This window comes from Populus alba, chromosome 10 (genome assembly GCF_005239225.2).
Source record: "Populus alba chromosome 10, ASM523922v2, whole genome shotgun sequence".
Taxonomy (NCBI): domain Eukaryota; kingdom Viridiplantae; phylum Streptophyta; class Magnoliopsida; order Malpighiales; family Salicaceae; genus Populus; species Populus alba.
The window spans coordinates 19,877,319-19,893,769 of NC_133293.1; the positions used below are offsets into that span (position 1 = coordinate 19,877,319).

Genomic DNA, 16,451 nt, shown 5'->3' on the forward strand with positions numbered 1-16,451 from the left:
TGGAAGTGTTCAATAATCTCCTTTTTAGTGTATGAGAAGGTAAGTTTCCATTTAAAAAAATTACTTGAATTTAGTCAAATTGGAGAGATGAATTTAGTTCAAATCACCAGAGTTTGAATTTCCATGTATGGTACATTTTAGATTATGATCTTGGTATAAAAATTTACAAATACTACAATCGCAGTTGGACATGTGCTGTACACCAAGAACACTAAAAGGAAAAAATATGCGATCAACAATTACCTCCGCAGGACATCTTGAATACTGGTTTGAAAAGAAAAAAAGAAGAAGAAAGACGACCAGGTTTTTTTCCTTCTTTTTACAAATACGTGTCCACAATTCTCGAACACCGACAATTCCTCACCTTCGAAGAATTCAAATGGAAAATGGTTGGAAGTAACCTGAGAGGCGGAGTCGTTGTCTTTTACCTGACAAATTTGTAAGGAGAAAACATGATGTTTTCCTTGTCCGGTAAGGATTTCATGACGCGGCGAATATTCTTCGCATTGCAAGAAATACACCTACCATGCACAACTTTGAAACACGTGGTGATTGGTAAAGCGAATAGAGGAAAGCTCGAAGGGATTCTCGCCTGCTTTGTAGGCCCACATCACTTCGAACTCTGGTAAAATGGTTATCAGATTTATTCTTCATTGTTATCTAGATTTTGAATCTGTAGGGCTGCGAGCACAAACTAGCCTGAAAAACTGCACTAATTTCCCAAAGTAACTTCGGATGCCAATCACAACATAGGTACTAGAATAAGCTAAAGCAGTGCAATAACAAGAACAACTTTTTTGGTTCCAAGAAAAGAAAAGAGAACTATCTGACGAAAAAAGCAAACTACTCATAAAGGGTTGGTTACATTTGATCACTGCGAATCCCCTCAATAAGAAACCAAAGCCGACACGAAACATAATAAAATTTGAAACAATATTCCAAAATTCACAATGAGATTAACGCATGGATCAATAATAATCTGGTCGGAGGATCAATAATAATCAGGCTGGGACTGAATCACTGCTGTTGCTCCCAGTTTTATTCTGCTTTCTCTCTGCCTGGAGTGATCGGCACAGTGACTCCAGCTTTTCTTTTTGATTCCTTGTTTTATCCAGTTGTTTCTTCAACTTCTCTCTCTGCCAAAAAGAAGAATTCAAAGGGCTTTATGTTTCAGGTAATAGAAAGCATATGTTAATAGAGTTGCATGGTGCCTTCTAAAGAGTTCAAGCGCTTTGTATTTTGATGCTGGATAAGATAATATAGAGGAATTTTGCAGTAGTAAATCAGTACTGCACCAACATCGCCGGAATGAGCAATGAAATGTCTAGAATTTGTATGGGCCGACCACATATAATTACAGTTAGGCTTTCTTGATGTACAACTTAAATTCTACATTTGAAGATAGCACATGGAGGTGGAAAACATCCTCCAATGATGGAGGACAGACACACCCCTTGCATGAAGTTGAAGAGCGCAACATGCTTAAAAGCTCATGGAGCTTAAGTACTGGTAAAAATCCATGCTTGCATGTCAATAAAAGCTTAAAAAAAGGAAGGTTACCGGTTGCAAATAATCGAGAAAGATGTAATCTACAAATGCAAGCCAACTATACCTCATCAACAAGCTCAATCAGCATAACATCTGATTTCTCGCACTTGCTCTTCAAGAATGTATTTTCTTTCTTGAGTTCCTTGATCGATTTTGCCATCTATTATTTCCATGACAACAAGGAGAAATGATTACTCAACACACATAATGCACACGGCACTGAAACAGAGAGAAATCAAGAATAGGCACGTTAATAAAATGTATGTTCTCTTTAATAGAAATGAGTGTACCTTGTCAATCTCTTGCTTAAATGTTTCAAAAACCTCATTGCTCTTTACCAACGCTTCCTGCAAAATCAACTTGGCACTTTAGATCCCTCAATGTTAAGTTACTAAGAATGGAATATGTAAGTTGTGGGAGATGGATTATAGTACTCTCTAACTCGAAAATAATTGCCACGGGCCACAGACATCACAATGACAAAGTGGAGCGGGATTAAGAAGAGATTACAGCTTTTTTTTTTCCTTTTTTGATTAAGGGAAGCTGATGGTGATTTTAACTAATTAGATCAGCTGGCATCAATATTGTAGAAGGACAAAAAAAAAGCATCTTAGCATAACTTTATCAAGTGTTACCAGGACATGAAACTTGAAATTCACATTCACTATCCAATTTAAAATTCATGTATAATGATGTAAGCTGAAGCATAACAGCAAATGAAGTTGACCTGGAATTGTTGGAACTTGTCTCCATCTGCTGTCAACTGCAAACGCAAATTCTTTTCAGTTGCCAATAATTGGGACACCTGTTCTGCATATATTTTCATCTGTGACTGCTCCTGAGCTAATTTTTCTTCATTCTGTTTGATCTTCAAATTGGCAATCTGAAGTTCCAGTGTTTTCTGCTTTAACTGTGAATTCAAATTCCAAAAACAAGATGAACAACAGCTTTACAAGTACTTAAAGACAAGGAACCAGTGAACATTCTTCATATTCAAGTAAAGCATAAATTACAAACCTTTTGTGCATTTTGCTGTTCAGAAATGGCATACTGATCAGCAAATTCCTTCAGCTTTTTTCTTAACCTAAGGATGAAAAATCAGGTAGATTATGTTGAGAGCTATAGTATTCACACTTCATATGTTTTAAAGAACCATTGATAGGTGTGAGCGGATAAGTCCTGGATAAATCCAAGAAAGCATCCATGATCTGGGCATGAAAGGGTAGGGACAGAGGACAAAAACTGAGACAGCCAAATCACAAAATTTTGTTTGCGACTACACAGCTATGGTGGTTCTTATTTATGATATCGAGATGCCTATTGCGTGGTTATACAATCTCAAAGATTCAAGGAATCCAATTCCATTCTGCTTCAATTCTTATTCATGAAAGAGAAACATCAAATACAGCTACGGTCATTATGTATTGACAATTTTGCGTACCAGAAGTAATTTTAGGAAAGGGGAATTTGGAGACAGACCTCTCAGTAATAAATGGGCTGCTCACTACTCGAAACTGAACCGTCATAGTCAAGCCCAGAATATTTATCATTGCAACAATATTACTATTATATATTGATTCATCCACTTCAAACAAAAAATGAAATTACTATAAAATTTGATAATTTTGCATGTATTTTATAGTTGTCTTACATCTCATTCTCCTTCAACTGAGTGAGAGATTCCTCCTTCTGCTCTTCTAGCCTGTTGCTCACGTCCTATAACAGAAGACACTAGTTATTCCAGTTGCATCAGATGGTTCATCCTCCCAGGAAAAAGGAATGATGCAAGTGTACTACAGCTCGATACTCAATCTCAATTGAGTGAAAAATGCCAACCAAACCTTTATTGCATCTTGGAATTTGGTTGATAAATCCAATCTCAAATGTTGCCCCTCTGTTGATACCCGTTTGCATTCATCCTGTCAAATTATCACCCCATCACTTTCTATCTTAATTAGGAAAACAAGTTCTCATATCAAATTTGTACGAGAAACAAAGCACTGAATTAAATAAAGCACAGTTTGTGAATGAAAAATACAAGTTCAGAACTTGAACAGTCTCTTTCCCTTAAGAGTGTGTTAATTTCAAGAGTAGGGATAGATGATAACAGAACTTTTAAAGCCATCAACTGTGGGAAAAGTCAAGGACCTCAACAGGTTTTGCATGCTCAAATACTAATCCAAACATTACCAATCACATGTAAAGTATCATCATCTGAAACAAGTAACAACTTTACAGTTCACCCAGTGTGGATAGATACAATTTAAAAGCAAGTATACCATCAACATTTTATTCTGGCGTTGCAACTCTCTGCACAGCGACTCAAGCTTATCACGAACAACAATAGCTGCAAAAGAATAAGGGAAAAGGTTACCGAGCATGAGTTTGATCTATCTTCAAAATTGTAAGATTTTAATGAAAATCACAATGGGTATCATGACTTTACAAACAAAAATCGATAACAAATGGTTTTAATTTTGATGTAGTTATCTCTTTGATCCTGCAAAGATTGTATAAAATGCTACAATGAGCAATTCAAGGAAAAACAACTTCAATGGTTCAATCCATTTGTCACCAGCTTCTGACAAGTTTTTTTTCCATTGGAGAAAGCAAAGGAAGGTATTTTGGCAGGAATCTGGAAGACCTTGGCAAACTTGTTCTCAGAAAGGAGGAATTATCCTTTAATTTAACAGTGTTTCCCTGTAAATGTGAAGAAGTGATGTTCTAGATTTCAGAGATCAACAAATTGCAAGCCCAGGTAACAAGTGAAAGCCATTTTCTACATTAAATTCCTGCACGAAATGTGGTTTGCTTCCTTTTCATAATTGTGGGTGCAAATCTTATAAACCAACAAAACATGCCCTAGTTATATTGTCATGAAATATGCTAGTCTGAAAACAAATATCTGAACAAGGTATGCTACATCCAAATCAATTATAGTTAAGGAAATACTAAAATGAAGCTTCAAGATTTCTTCGCTTTAAGGATGTATTAAGTTTATCAAATACAATGAAAGCAAGCTTCATGCACTTCAAACGCATTCAAACTCACCAGCATCTCTTTCAGTAAGCACTTGTTGATACTTCAAAGTGAACTCCAGAAACTCCTTTTCTGACTTGAAGGTTCGTTTTGCATTCTTACGTTTTGTTTCAGTAGCTTCCTGAAGGCAATAAATGAAGTACAATGAATCGCAATAGTAATACTTCCTATATAGATGGAAATATGGGATGTTCATAAAAATAAAGCACATCCAGGAAAACAAAAAAAAAAAATACTGCATGGTAGTATGCATGTTGTTGTCAAAATGGCATGACAGTATGGAGTTGGATGGCTGAAAAAGATGGCAGGCCTTAGTGTCAAGGAATTATAGGAACAGGAAAGAAACGAACACACAACTGTGCCGTCCTCACACAGAGATCAAAATGCATTTAAGTAACTAGAAATAAGAAAAAATAAATTAGCTAGAAGTCTCTTTAGTGATCAAACTAATCAAGGTAGGCCACTGACTACTTTTCTGCCTTTCTGTAACTCAGTGCTTTCTGATGAAGATATTTCTTTTACACCAGTGGCTTGTGAGTCCAAACCTCCTTGAGTGGCTGCAAAGGAATGACCAAGGGCCAAAAATGTAAAATCAGAAACTCAAAACAAAATTGGAGTTATGAAAGCAATTGCAATGGAAGAGAAGATAATTACATCTATCTGAACTTTGAGAACTCCGTTGAACTTCGATTACCTCGCTGCATCTGGACACCCCAACAGAAGCCTCGGGAACTAAATCATCTAAAACAGGCTTGGTAAGTGTACCCTCTTCCTGCCACGCGCCCTGATCAGGCTCAGCTACCAAGTGCACTGAAGCATCACATCCATCAATATCAGACAATGGAACAGGGAAATTTCTCATCTTTTCAGGCTTCTCGGTACCATTCTGACTGGTTTGAGACTCATTTGCAGCCAACTCATGTAATGCTTCACTCACATGATCAACTTTACCAATACTATCCTCCTTGCAGTCGCTGACTGGCTTCTCTTGCTCTGAAGTTGGAGTTTGAGGAGCCACGGATTCCATTGAGCTGTCAACAAACCCATCTGGCAAAGAGTCTACTTCAGGGAGCTGATTAGCAACTCTGTTCTCCATTTTACCTATTCGAACACTAGATATCAAGACAAATTGCTACAACAAGAAGATTCATCGCTTAACTATAACTAAATGTAAAAGAGAGCGCAAGTTTTTTTTTCTCTAGACAGCCTTTTCCCTTCTCAAAATTGAAAAATTGCAATAACTTAACATTGTTGCATAAATTGATAATCAAACAAAGAACCGGACATAAACCTCAAACAACAATGCAACATGATTCCAGCAACTCATCCATTTTTACACTTGCGAGACCAAAGTAAGAAGAACCCAGTTCGCAAGAACAAATCAAAATCCCAATCAGCAACTGGGCTTTTGCTTTTTCACTTACAATTCCACAATTATATATGTAACAAAAAAAATAAATCAAAAACTGCATAGAAGAATGAACAATTGCATGTAAAAGAGGAAAGAGAGATCAAGAGATTACCATATAAGTAATGAAGACCAGATTGAGAAAGAGGGAGAGAGAGTTTATGAAAAGAACTCAAAAAAGTCACAAACTTTGTTGCTCGGAGCGGGGTTTTAATCCTCCTGGTTCACTATGTAGTGGCAGCAGACGACTTGTCGTTTTAGCTAAACCAGGTTGAGTTAATTCTAGGTGGTAATAATCCTAATTCCTCAATTCAAACACAAAGACTCCAGCTGGATCACGCCTTACGTGGCTCCTTCTCGCTATATAAAACTGCCCCCATAACCCGTTGTGGTATTCTCGCTGTTAAAAATAAAATAAAAAATAAAAAACCAAAATATTATCTCAAAAACCGTTTCTTTCACTCCCAAAGAGAGAAAGACCCCGTTGCCCCATTTTAGTCTCTCGCGCCATGGACGATGAGGCAAGCAACGGCAGCAGCGGCAACAACAACAACAACAACAAAAACCTTACAAATGACAATAATAACAAAAGTCCTGTTCTTGGTGGTTTCTTGGATGCAAGCAAAGCAGAGAAATCGGTTTGGTTGATGAAATGTCCTTCAATAGTCTCTCGTTTTCTACGAAGCCAAGAGCATGAAGGTGGTGATGGTGATGCCTCTTCGCCACCTGTGGCTAAAGTCATTGTCTCTGTTGACCCTCTTAAAAGCAATGATGATGATAATTCTGCTACCGAGGTTAAAAAGATACAACTTTTTTGTGTTTCTTTCCTTTTTTAAGATATGTTCAAGTTTATGTCTTTTGGGTTTGTTCTTTGCCTTGCATGGTTGGTTTTTGTAGGTTTGATGGTTTACATGCGTTGTGTGGTTCCTTGGGGTTTATGGGTTCCCTTTGTTTTGAATCAAGATTGTGTTTTCTTTTTCTTTTGCTGGCTGGATTTTGTGCCGTGTCATTTCTAGGGACTAATTTGTGTGGTTTTAGATTGTTTTGGTTATTGGTGACATTTTACTGCAGGATTATCCGAATGCATTAAATATCGAGTTGATTCTTGTTTTGTTTGGTTTGGTTTTGCACACTTCACGATTTCTTTTGGTTTCTGCATTTCACAAGTTATCACTCTCTTATGGAATGTGGTGTTATTTTTCAGTTTCGTGTCATTTTGATTTTCTTTATCTGTAATGTTGTGCATCGTGTTGCTTAGTTTTAATGAATTTTGCTAATGAGATTTGAATTTCACGTATCAAACTAAATATTTCTGTCCATTATCTTCAGATTTCCCTTTCCAGGAATTGTGGTCCGCAAGTTAGTAATGACCTTTTCTACTTTAAGAAAAAAATCTTAGATGAGGCGACTTGTTGTTTTTCTGTTATGTTGCGACTTGCATGTTTTTGTTTTTCCTGTTGGATTGGCTTGTGGGAATTGAAGGCAGAGTGAGTCATAACTTTGTGCTTGGAAGATTTCCTAGGAAGTACATCAGTATCCGGATGGAAATATTTGAATTGCTGTAATCATCATGTTCCCATGGAAAAGAATCTATTCATTTTGCAAACTTGATATCAAATGCTTTCAATCCTTTCTGGTATTCCGATTGTTAATCCTTTTCAAGTGCAACATACAGTAGATGAGTTAGATGATGGTGTTCAAATTGTTTTATTTCTTAGCGGGCAGTGATCATGACATTAAAATTTTCTAATTTCATCAGCATTGACTAAGGTTTGAAAGGACTTGTTGGATTGTAGAGCTCCTTTATGTGGTGCATACGAATGAATTTGCACGGGACAAAATTTGATTATAATGAGCTTCTTGGTACTGTTTGCCTTGATTTCTGTTCTTCTTTTCCTTGGGTTGAGTGAAGATGTCAAAATAACTAGATCAATAATTTAGATTAATTCATGACATCAATGAAAAAATTCGGGAGATGATTTAGCATTTCTTTTGTTGTTTTGGGACGTCTATTCTTTTGGACTGCTTCACCTTATCTAAGTCATCCCCTATCATGTTCAGTTCACTATGGAAATGGCTGGCACTGGACCTGGAGATGGACTCAAGTCTTGTTAGGATATTGTCATTTATTGGCAATACCCCACCACCACTAAGTGGTAGCACCATTAGTGCCACTAATGGTGGCATGTTTTAAGGTCTTCTTGTCCCACCATTGTCTCCCATGTGCAGCTGCTGGAAAGAAGAAGAGAAGCCACCATTAGCCTATAAATGAGGCATGCAAAGAGAGCTATGTGAGATAAAGAATAATGTGAGTGTGTAAAAGAGTGAAGAGAAAGAGAAGAGAAAGGGCTGCTGTCATGGGCAGCAGCCCTGCAGCTGCAAGGCAGCAAGAGAGATGGGAGTTGAGTGATTAGATACTCCTCCATGTATTTATTGTATTCTTTCTCTACTCTAATAAAATGGACTCTCTCCCGTGGATGTAGGCGGTTTTGCCGAACCACGTGAAATATTGTGTCTCAGTGTGCTTCTCCTCCGTTGAGCAATTATCAGAACATCACCGGTCACCGGATTCCGCGCCCAACAATTGGTATCAGAGCATATGGTTAAAGTGGTGTTTGATTTTTTGCTCAAAAATGAAAGTTGTCAAAATTGTGTTTTGACCATACCACTGTGTAGAGGAGGAAGAGACGAAGCCACTGGTGAAAACCGCGTCGAAATCGGACATCGGAATCTCCTTCACGCGCCGTCACGCTCCGGCGAGGTGACTGGCCACGCGCGCAGACGCGCGCCACGCGTCACACGCGTCTTCTTCGCCCGGATGGCTGACCCGACCCGAATACCAGACGACCCGACCCACGTGCCTGACCCGGATAAGGGTGACGTCATCATGACGTAATTTGTGACGTCAGCATGCACAGTAAGCATGGCCCATGATGACATCAACATGACATAATGGTGACGTCATCTAAGTGGGCCTACTGCCACGTCAGCGCCGCGGAGCCGAGCCGAGCTAAATGAGAGCCGAGCCGAGCCGAGCCGAGTTGGAACTGAGCCGAGCCGCGAGCCGAGGGATAGGATCCAGTGCAGCTGATCCTACGTGCAACCGGATCTGAGATTGAATCTGAGCCGTTGATCAGGCCAGAATTGTTTTGATCAAATCTTAGCCGTCTGATGTGCGATTTGGACGATTCAAGACATGTTTCCAGCTAACTTGATCATTCCGGATGCAATGGTACAGTCCGATCGTTGAGATTCGAGACCAAAAATGGCAGTGGTGAATTATTGAAGAGAGATTGCCCGATCAGGAGGCATCTGAGGGTCATCATGGTGGTCGATGGAGAAGAAGAAGAAGAAGGTGCACATGTTTACCCAATTACATGTGCTAGACTGTTAAATGGGAAAATGTAATGCCTTGATGGAAGGCAAAATTGGGACACTCTGGACACCCGGTTATGTGGACAATTAGAGGTGGAGAGTGAAAATTGACGAAGACCAATCTTGACAAATCTAAGCACTGATAGTCTCGCTAGATGTTGAGAAATCATGTATTAAACCTGTATATTCCAGATCACTTGTAAAGGAAAGCCGCAACAAAGCTAGCAAATGGTTGTATATACGAAGAGACAGTACGATGGATAGATATAGCCTAAGAAGTTCTGTCTAGGAGATTGGGTTTTAAGCGGGACCGTTGTGACCCCTCCAATCTTTCCTGGGAACTTGCTTAGTGGAAGGATTATCCATACGGTACTATTTTCGTATATATAGCAGTTTGTAATGAAACGGTTGAAGACTAGCAGGATGACGGCACAAGGGGAACAGTTGGGTTCCGTATGATCAAGGATCTGATGGAGTGGTGATTTCTCTGAAGAAGTTAGATTCAGTGACTGTAATTTCTCGAGGGGAGATTTGATGAAGACCCTGATAATGGAAGAGAAATACAGCAAGGAATGAAGATTGGCACCCTATTTTGACTTGGCCAGGTGTTGTGACAGGATGAGCTGCTGTCAAACATAAGCAAGGAATAGGGAGAAATCTGGAGAATAGAAATTGCACGAGGGCACATGGAGATTGTGCAAGAGTACCCGAGGGATCCAACGAGGTACTGAAATGAGACAACAGGTGCAAGGAGAAGAAGTGTTCCCAGATGAAGCTCAGAGCAGAGACTGTTAAAGTTTTGTACAACAGGAAGTCTTTTATGCTCTTGATAAAGACAACAGGCGAAGACCTTTCCAATGCATGCAAGGATGGAAAGAGAGCTGTTGCAGAGGCACCTAATTGAGGGGGCAAACGCCTGTGATAAAAGGCGACCGCCTATGATGAAAGGCGAAGCCACCAAAGAGAGTTGGTGTTAGGTGGAGCTGTCAAGCAGAAAGGCGTAGAAGCTCCAAACATAGAAATCGAGGTGGAGGATTGCGAGGAGTATACCGCAACTTTCTCTTTCTATGTAGTTAGTGGCAGTAATCTCTCCCAAGTCCACATGGTGGTAGAGAATCTTGGAGCCGCTGGAGTCATCCCCAATGAAGGAGGATGAGACCGCCCCATGACAGCGGGCGGAGACACCTTAGAGAGAAGGTGTGAGGGCCATGATATGAGCCCAGAGTTCAAGCCGCCGCATGACGACGAGCGGAGACACCTCATGAGAAGGTGTGAGGGCCAGGATAGGAGCCCAAGTTCAGAACACCCCAGAGCCGATGTGATGGCTAGATATAAGTGGACAGATGGATAGCCAATGAAGTGGCTATGATGAGTATGAAGACAAATGCAGGATTGACTTTCATGGATATTGCCCCCATGCTAAAGATCAATGAGCTAGAAGACATTTGCCTTGGACAATAAGTGTGTGACTTGTGGAGCATTAAGACGCGGCTGCTATGAAGGAGCAGAGGGCATGCGCAGGTTCCGGGAACGAGTTGACTCTTGTCAAGGTGGTGAGCTCGGTAATGGCATTGTAATACTCAGAGTATGGAGATAGATATGGATCAACCTTTAATGGGCTGCCCCCATGGTTAAAGGTGGAGAGCTACCTGGACTCTTACGACTAAGAGCGAGAGACTCATGGAGAAGTAAGGCGTGGTTCCTATGGTGGAACAGAGGGCAGGCGCAACTCCTGGATGAGTAGACTCTTGGAAGAGTGGTGGGCTTGTGATCATATTGAGATACTCAAATAATGACTGTCGCACTTGGAATATCCGTTTGAGGGGGTGTTGTAAGCCTTGGTGTAAGGCTTGATAAATCATTCCGGACCGAGCATGGCTGATACGCTCGAAGGGGAATGTTGTGTCCCAGAGACAAGCGTTAACACTCTTCAGATGTGATGTGTGAGACCATCTGGTTGAAGTGATCCTTTGGTGTAAGCAAAGGTGTGCTTTGGTGACTCTGGTTATTGAAAGGTTTGGCGAGTACCTGTAAACTTGGCCACGGACGCTCTCGGAATGGTAAGCTTGGAAGAGCTGCAAGATGCAAGCTTGTGCTGAAAAAGCAAGAGGACAATTGCCCACATAAATGGCAAAGGGGGTGATTGTTAGGATATTGTCATTTATTGGCAATACCCCACCACCACTAAGTGGTAGCACCATTAGTGCCACTAATGGTGGCATGTTTTAAGGTCTTCTTGTCCCACCATTGTCTCCCATGTGCAGCTGCTGGAAAGAAGAAGAGAAGCCACCATTAGCCTATAAATGAGGCATGCAAAGAGAGCTATGTGAGATAAAGAATAATGTGAGTGTGTAAAAGAGTGAAGAGAAAGAGAAGAGAAAGGGCTGCTGTCATGGGCAGCAGCCCTGCAGCTGCAAGGCAGCAAGAGAGATGGGAGTTGAGTGATTAGATACTCCTCCATGTATTTATTGTATTCTTTCTCTACTCTAATAAAATGGACTCTCTCCCGTGGATGTAGGCGGTTTTGCCGAACCACGTGAAATATTGTGTCTCAGTGTGCTTCTCCTCCGTTGAGCAATTATCAGAACATCACCGGTCACCGGATTCCGCGCCCAACAAGTCTTACTCTATGGAAATGTCTAAAGACTTAGTTGACATGTCTGTGTTTTCTGAGTCATCTCAAGGTAAGCATGCTTCTGTCTTTGGAGCCCATGCCATGAAATTCACTTTCCATGAAGAACGCTTCAGATCATAGTTAATTTATCATTTTTTATTTGACAAAATAGTTTACATAAATTCCCTGTTTTGCCTCTCTATCCAAACTGAGAACAATAGTAACCTCTTAAGATGGTTCACTTCAAGGAAAAGCAAGCCAGTGGATCATTTTTTTGGGATAGCTAGAAAACTCTAGGTTGAATTTTTCTGCACTGTATTGCCACTGAGCAATAACTTAAATATAATTGCACATGCTACAGAGAAGGGAACTCACAATTCTGATTGACTATCTAATATAAGATCTAATGCAAAGTTAGGAATCAAATATCTTCCTGATCCTCTACCAGAACTCCTGAACTTACTTTCAGCTGATCATTGTAGGTTTGCTTGTAATGGTATCCATGATAATTAGTTAGTATTTGTGTACTTGGGCCTGTGGGCCCTTCTCTGTACCAAAAAAAATGCACATCAGTTCGTCATGGAAATGGAACTCTTTCTTCCCGAGAATATGCAATTAGTATATGCTGTTTTTTCTGCCTGTTTACTTGGATAACAAACAGCTGGTTTCTTGTTCTAACTTCCAACTCGTAAAACATGTTTCAATTTTGGCAACTGAACTTTTGAAGCTGAACTAAAGTTGGTGAAATTCCATTGTTTTATAGGAAAGCTGTCTGTGGAGGGAAGAATACTGAACAAGTTTGATGTGAGGCCTCATAGTGAAAACCTTGAGAACTATAGAAAAATCTGTCGTGAAAGAACAAAAAAGTACATGGTCAAGAGTAGACAAATAAAGGTCTGCTTTACACTAAACATCTTTTCTTCATGCTTTTTATGGATGATCAATTCTCTTTGACCCTCTCCTTGTTCCCATTTCAGGTCATCGACAATGACACCGGGAGTCATATGATGCCTATGCCGGGGATGATTATATCTGGAATCGCTGTACTGTCCTTTTTCTACATATTTGTCAATGTTTTTTCACCTTGCTTTTTGTGGAGGCACTTTCTTTTTTGCTATTACCAGATAGATTAGTGATATTTATGATATGGACTATTCTAAACATTTGTGTTTGCAATAGGATAAGAAGAAACTGCCAATCAAGGCATCAGATATGAAAAGGACGAGAAGAGACCGTAGAGAAATGGAAGGGATTATGTTTAAGCTTTTTGAAAAGCAACCAAACTGGACACTAAAACAGCTGATCCAAGAGACAGACCAACCTGAAGTATGTTTTTTGACCACTTAGTTTTTGCAAATGTGCTTATGCTACTGTTTGGATCTTAGTAACAATAGTGTGTGTAAAAATATAATTAAAAATTCTATGTGTGTATGATACCCAGAATTAGTGGTTAGAGTTCTTTTTAGTGCCGTGTGTCATATTTTCGATCTTCCAAGTCATTTTACATGTCCATATTGTTGCCATATGATGCTGTATTGAAAGCATGCAAAAACATATTGCTTTTAGAGGAATATATGATTTCATGAACTATGCAATCATGAGTTTGACAAACTTTGCCACGCATGACCTTTAGATCAACAGAGAATATAGTGTATATTTGGACATTTGACTTGTTAGGCGCTGTTTCTAAATATGGGTCTTTACAAAGCTGTAAGACAAGTTGGGGTGCTCTGATTATCTCTTTGTTTGTGTAGGGTGAAAGTGCTCTAATTTGATCTTCTCATAGTAATTTGAAGAATTCCATCATTATGCTTACCTGCTATACCCATGTTTAAACATTACAGGCTCTTACTATTTAGTATATTACTACTTTTGGTTTCTGTTATGAACTCATCCTTTAACACCATGATAAGAAATTATTCACCAAATTCCAAGCTGTTCAGCTATGAAAAGTACATGCACTCTGCATCCAAACACTAGGCAAAAGTTCTTTGAACCTTTAGTTGAAATTCAAATATCTCTCACTAACAGGTTCAAATGGGCATGAGGCATGTCTTTTTAGAATGGTTATGACCACATGCTTCATGTTAGTTGACCTCATGATTGCATCCTTTCATTGGATGGTTTTCTACACCTTGTCTCTGGATTTTGAATGAAATTATTCGACTCATCAAAACCCTAATTTTGATTGCTAGAGTTCCAAGATTTTACATAATATTGTTTCTTGCAGATTTTAGCAATTCTATCTATTTTAACCAGGGTTTCTCTATGCTGGGAAATTCAGAAGCTCTGTTTATCTCCAATATGGAGCTTGTTTCAAAATTCAGAATAACTGTGACTTTGCATGCTTCTTTTTATTTTTGAACATTTCGAACAAGCCTGGGCAGATGGTGCTCCATGAATTGTCACACTAGAATAACTTTATCATCTATTGACCATCCTTCTTCTTCCGTCCCCCTTCTGGATTGCAGACAAAAAAAATATAGTTTTGGCTGTTTCAAAAACTTACGAGGCCAGCCACCAGGATCTTTTAAGGCTTATGTGAAATACCTTTTATTTTCTTTTGAAATGCTTGTTTTAAGATTTGCTTTTTTGCCATATTCTCTGTTGAATTTCAGTATAGAAGTATTTTGTCCTTGCCTTCTCTGTCTCATTATTACCTTGTCTTTCTGCAGCAATTTGTTAAAGACATGCTTAAAGACCTTTGTGTCTACAACAACAAGGGAAGTAATCAAGGATCATATGAGCTGAAGCCGGAATACAAGAAATCAAACGAGGAACCAGCGCCTGAATAGATTTAGTATTGCTGATGAATGACTGCAGAAAGGAGCTCTATTAATAGTAATTTGTACTGTTCTCCTTTTCCCTAAACTACTTTCCTGATGCCCTCTTTCTAATGAAATTGACTCGTATGCAAGAGGGCAGGCCGTGAAGGAAGAAACAGTAGGCGTCTTTGCTTTTTAACCTCTAGTTCTCAGATCAGCACACGATGGCAATTTTGTCAACTTTCTGTAAATACAAACTTGGCCACATATTTCATTCAGAGTATTGTCATTTACGAGCATGTTTAATGTCTGACCCTTTCAACTATGACTGTTCTTTCATTTTCTTGCCAAACAAAGGCTGTCCTTGGCTACTGATCAGTGATTTCTGATACTGGCCCATGTTGTGAATTTGTTGGTATGGGACCAGTCATAATAATGTTTGTTTATGTCCAACGGATTGCAAAGGTAAATGGTCGAAAATACAAGGATTTTGCTCAGTAAACAAGAACATTTGCCCAGTTAACTTATTGCAGAGAGCTAATTTGGTCATTTGCAACGAGCTCGTGAACTGATTTTTGCCTACCCAAAAAATAAAAGTTCGCGGAGATAATGGCTGGTTAAAGAATTTGAGTTGGCTCACACAGCACCTCAGAATGAGTGGTGGACTTTTCCTTCAAAAAAAACACACCATATGCCTCATGCATGGACACCTTGTCAATGTTTAAAATGTTTCATGTCTAATTTTAAAATTGATAAAATTTTAAATTTATCAGTTAAAATTTCACGGTTATTAAAGATTTTATATAATTATTAATTTTAAAATTTATAAAATTAATTAAAGTACATATTTTATCTTTAAACAGTACTGCAAAAAATATATTTCCATGTCGGAATAAAATAATAATAGTGCCAAGAATCATTTATTAAAAATTGCATGATCAAGGCTGTTCTAAAATTAATCAAAGGTGCTTGAAGTCATCAACCACCTTATCGCTAACTTCCAACTAAAAGCAGAGATCTTGAAAGCCATCTGTATCCATTCACGAGGATGATTAGATTTTGCTCGAACATCACTTTTACTATTCCCAGACTTATTGTTAGTGGGAAAGATATATACCAAGCACGTGACTTTATTTACTTGGTGAAGTTATTCCAGCACTTGTTCCTCTCCACCAGTATCTCAGCTTCTTAAGCACTAGATTGTAAGATGACATGACTCTGAAAAAGATGGCATAACATTGCTATAACGAAGAGTTAGTAAAAACCCATTAAACTTGGTGTATAGTTTTAATAATTCAAAATAATTAATTTTAGATTAAGTTTTTGGCTCTTGATCGGGACGAATGAGAGTTAAAATACTTAATGAAAAATAAATAAAAACTCAGAAGAAGAAAAAGATGAAATACTTTGATACACATGTTTCTCCATTATTTTTTATTTATAGGTAAAATTTCATGTTCTTTCCCTTGATATTAGACATTTTGTTTTTGGATCTTAGCTAGTTAGATGATTATTATCTGATAATATGCCTAGAAACTACGAATCAATGGAGTTAATTGTCAATAAGATATTTGTGATACAATGGAAAACCCAAATTTAGTATTCACATATGGAAAAGCTTGTGCCTTTTTTTAAAAAAGAAGTAATTTATTATCTGTAAGTAAATAATAAGGTAAACAAATCCATAAGTCCGAATCCTAAT

The 16,451-nt window shown here is 38.7% G+C and overlaps 2 protein-coding genes across 2 annotated transcripts; one reads left to right on the forward strand and one right to left on the reverse strand.

Annotated features, from left to right (window-relative positions):
• Window positions 1-827: 827 nt before the first annotated feature.
• On the reverse strand, window positions 828-6,266 carry LOC118059953 (uncharacterized). Its single transcript, XM_035073005.2, has 12 exons — window positions 6,111-6,266; window positions 5,242-5,688; window positions 5,056-5,144; window positions 4,600-4,708; window positions 3,828-3,895; window positions 3,390-3,467; window positions 3,200-3,264; window positions 2,566-2,632; window positions 2,276-2,458; window positions 1,839-1,895; window positions 1,613-1,708; window positions 828-1,136 (listed from the first exon to the last, which is right to left on the reverse strand). The coding sequence occupies exons 2-12, from the start codon at window positions 5,681-5,683 to the stop codon at window positions 1,002-1,004; spliced, it is 1,389 nt and encodes a 462-aa protein (XP_034928896.1). The 5' UTR covers window positions 5,684-5,688; window positions 6,111-6,266; the 3' UTR covers window positions 828-1,001.
• Window positions 6,267-6,385: 119 nt separating this feature from the next.
• On the forward strand, window positions 6,386-15,071 carry LOC118059954 (uncharacterized). The gene is made up of 7 exons (XM_073411764.1): window positions 6,386-6,789; window positions 8,057-8,097; window positions 11,987-12,054; window positions 12,748-12,878; window positions 12,962-13,027; window positions 13,164-13,310; window positions 14,660-15,071. Exons 1-7 carry the CDS (start codon window positions 6,505-6,507, stop codon window positions 14,777-14,779), a joined length of 858 nt encoding a protein of 285 aa, XP_073267865.1. The 5' UTR covers window positions 6,386-6,504; the 3' UTR covers window positions 14,780-15,071.
• Window positions 15,072-16,451: the final 1,380 nt, after the last annotated feature.

What these genes read in the sequence shown, in the direction of transcription:
- LOC118059953 (XM_035073005.2), bottom strand. Translation starts at nt 5,683, where the DNA reads ATGGAGAACAGAGTTGCTAATCAGCTCCCTGAAGTAGACTCTTTGCCA. An exon ending in TTCTCAAAGTTCAGATAGAT is followed by an intron (nt 5,145 to 5,241) that starts GTAATTATCTTC and finishes ATTCCTTTGCAG; the next exon opens with CCACTCAAGGAGGTTTGGAC. An exon ending in AACAGCAAAATGCACAAAAG is followed by an intron (nt 2,459 to 2,565) that starts GTTTGTAATTTA and finishes TTGAATTCACAG; the next exon opens with TTAAAGCAGAAAACACTGGA.
- LOC118059954 (XM_073411764.1), top strand. Translation starts at nt 6,505, where the DNA reads ATGGACGATGAGGCAAGCAACGGCAGCAGCGGCAACAACAACAACAAC. An exon ending in TCAAGAGTAGACAAATAAAG is followed by an intron (nt 12,879 to 12,961) that starts GTCTGCTTTACA and finishes TTCCCATTTCAG; the next exon opens with GTCATCGACAATGACACCGG. An exon ending in AAGAGACAGACCAACCTGAA is followed by an intron (nt 13,311 to 14,659) that starts GTATGTTTTTTG and finishes GTCTTTCTGCAG; the next exon opens with CAATTTGTTAAAGACATGCT.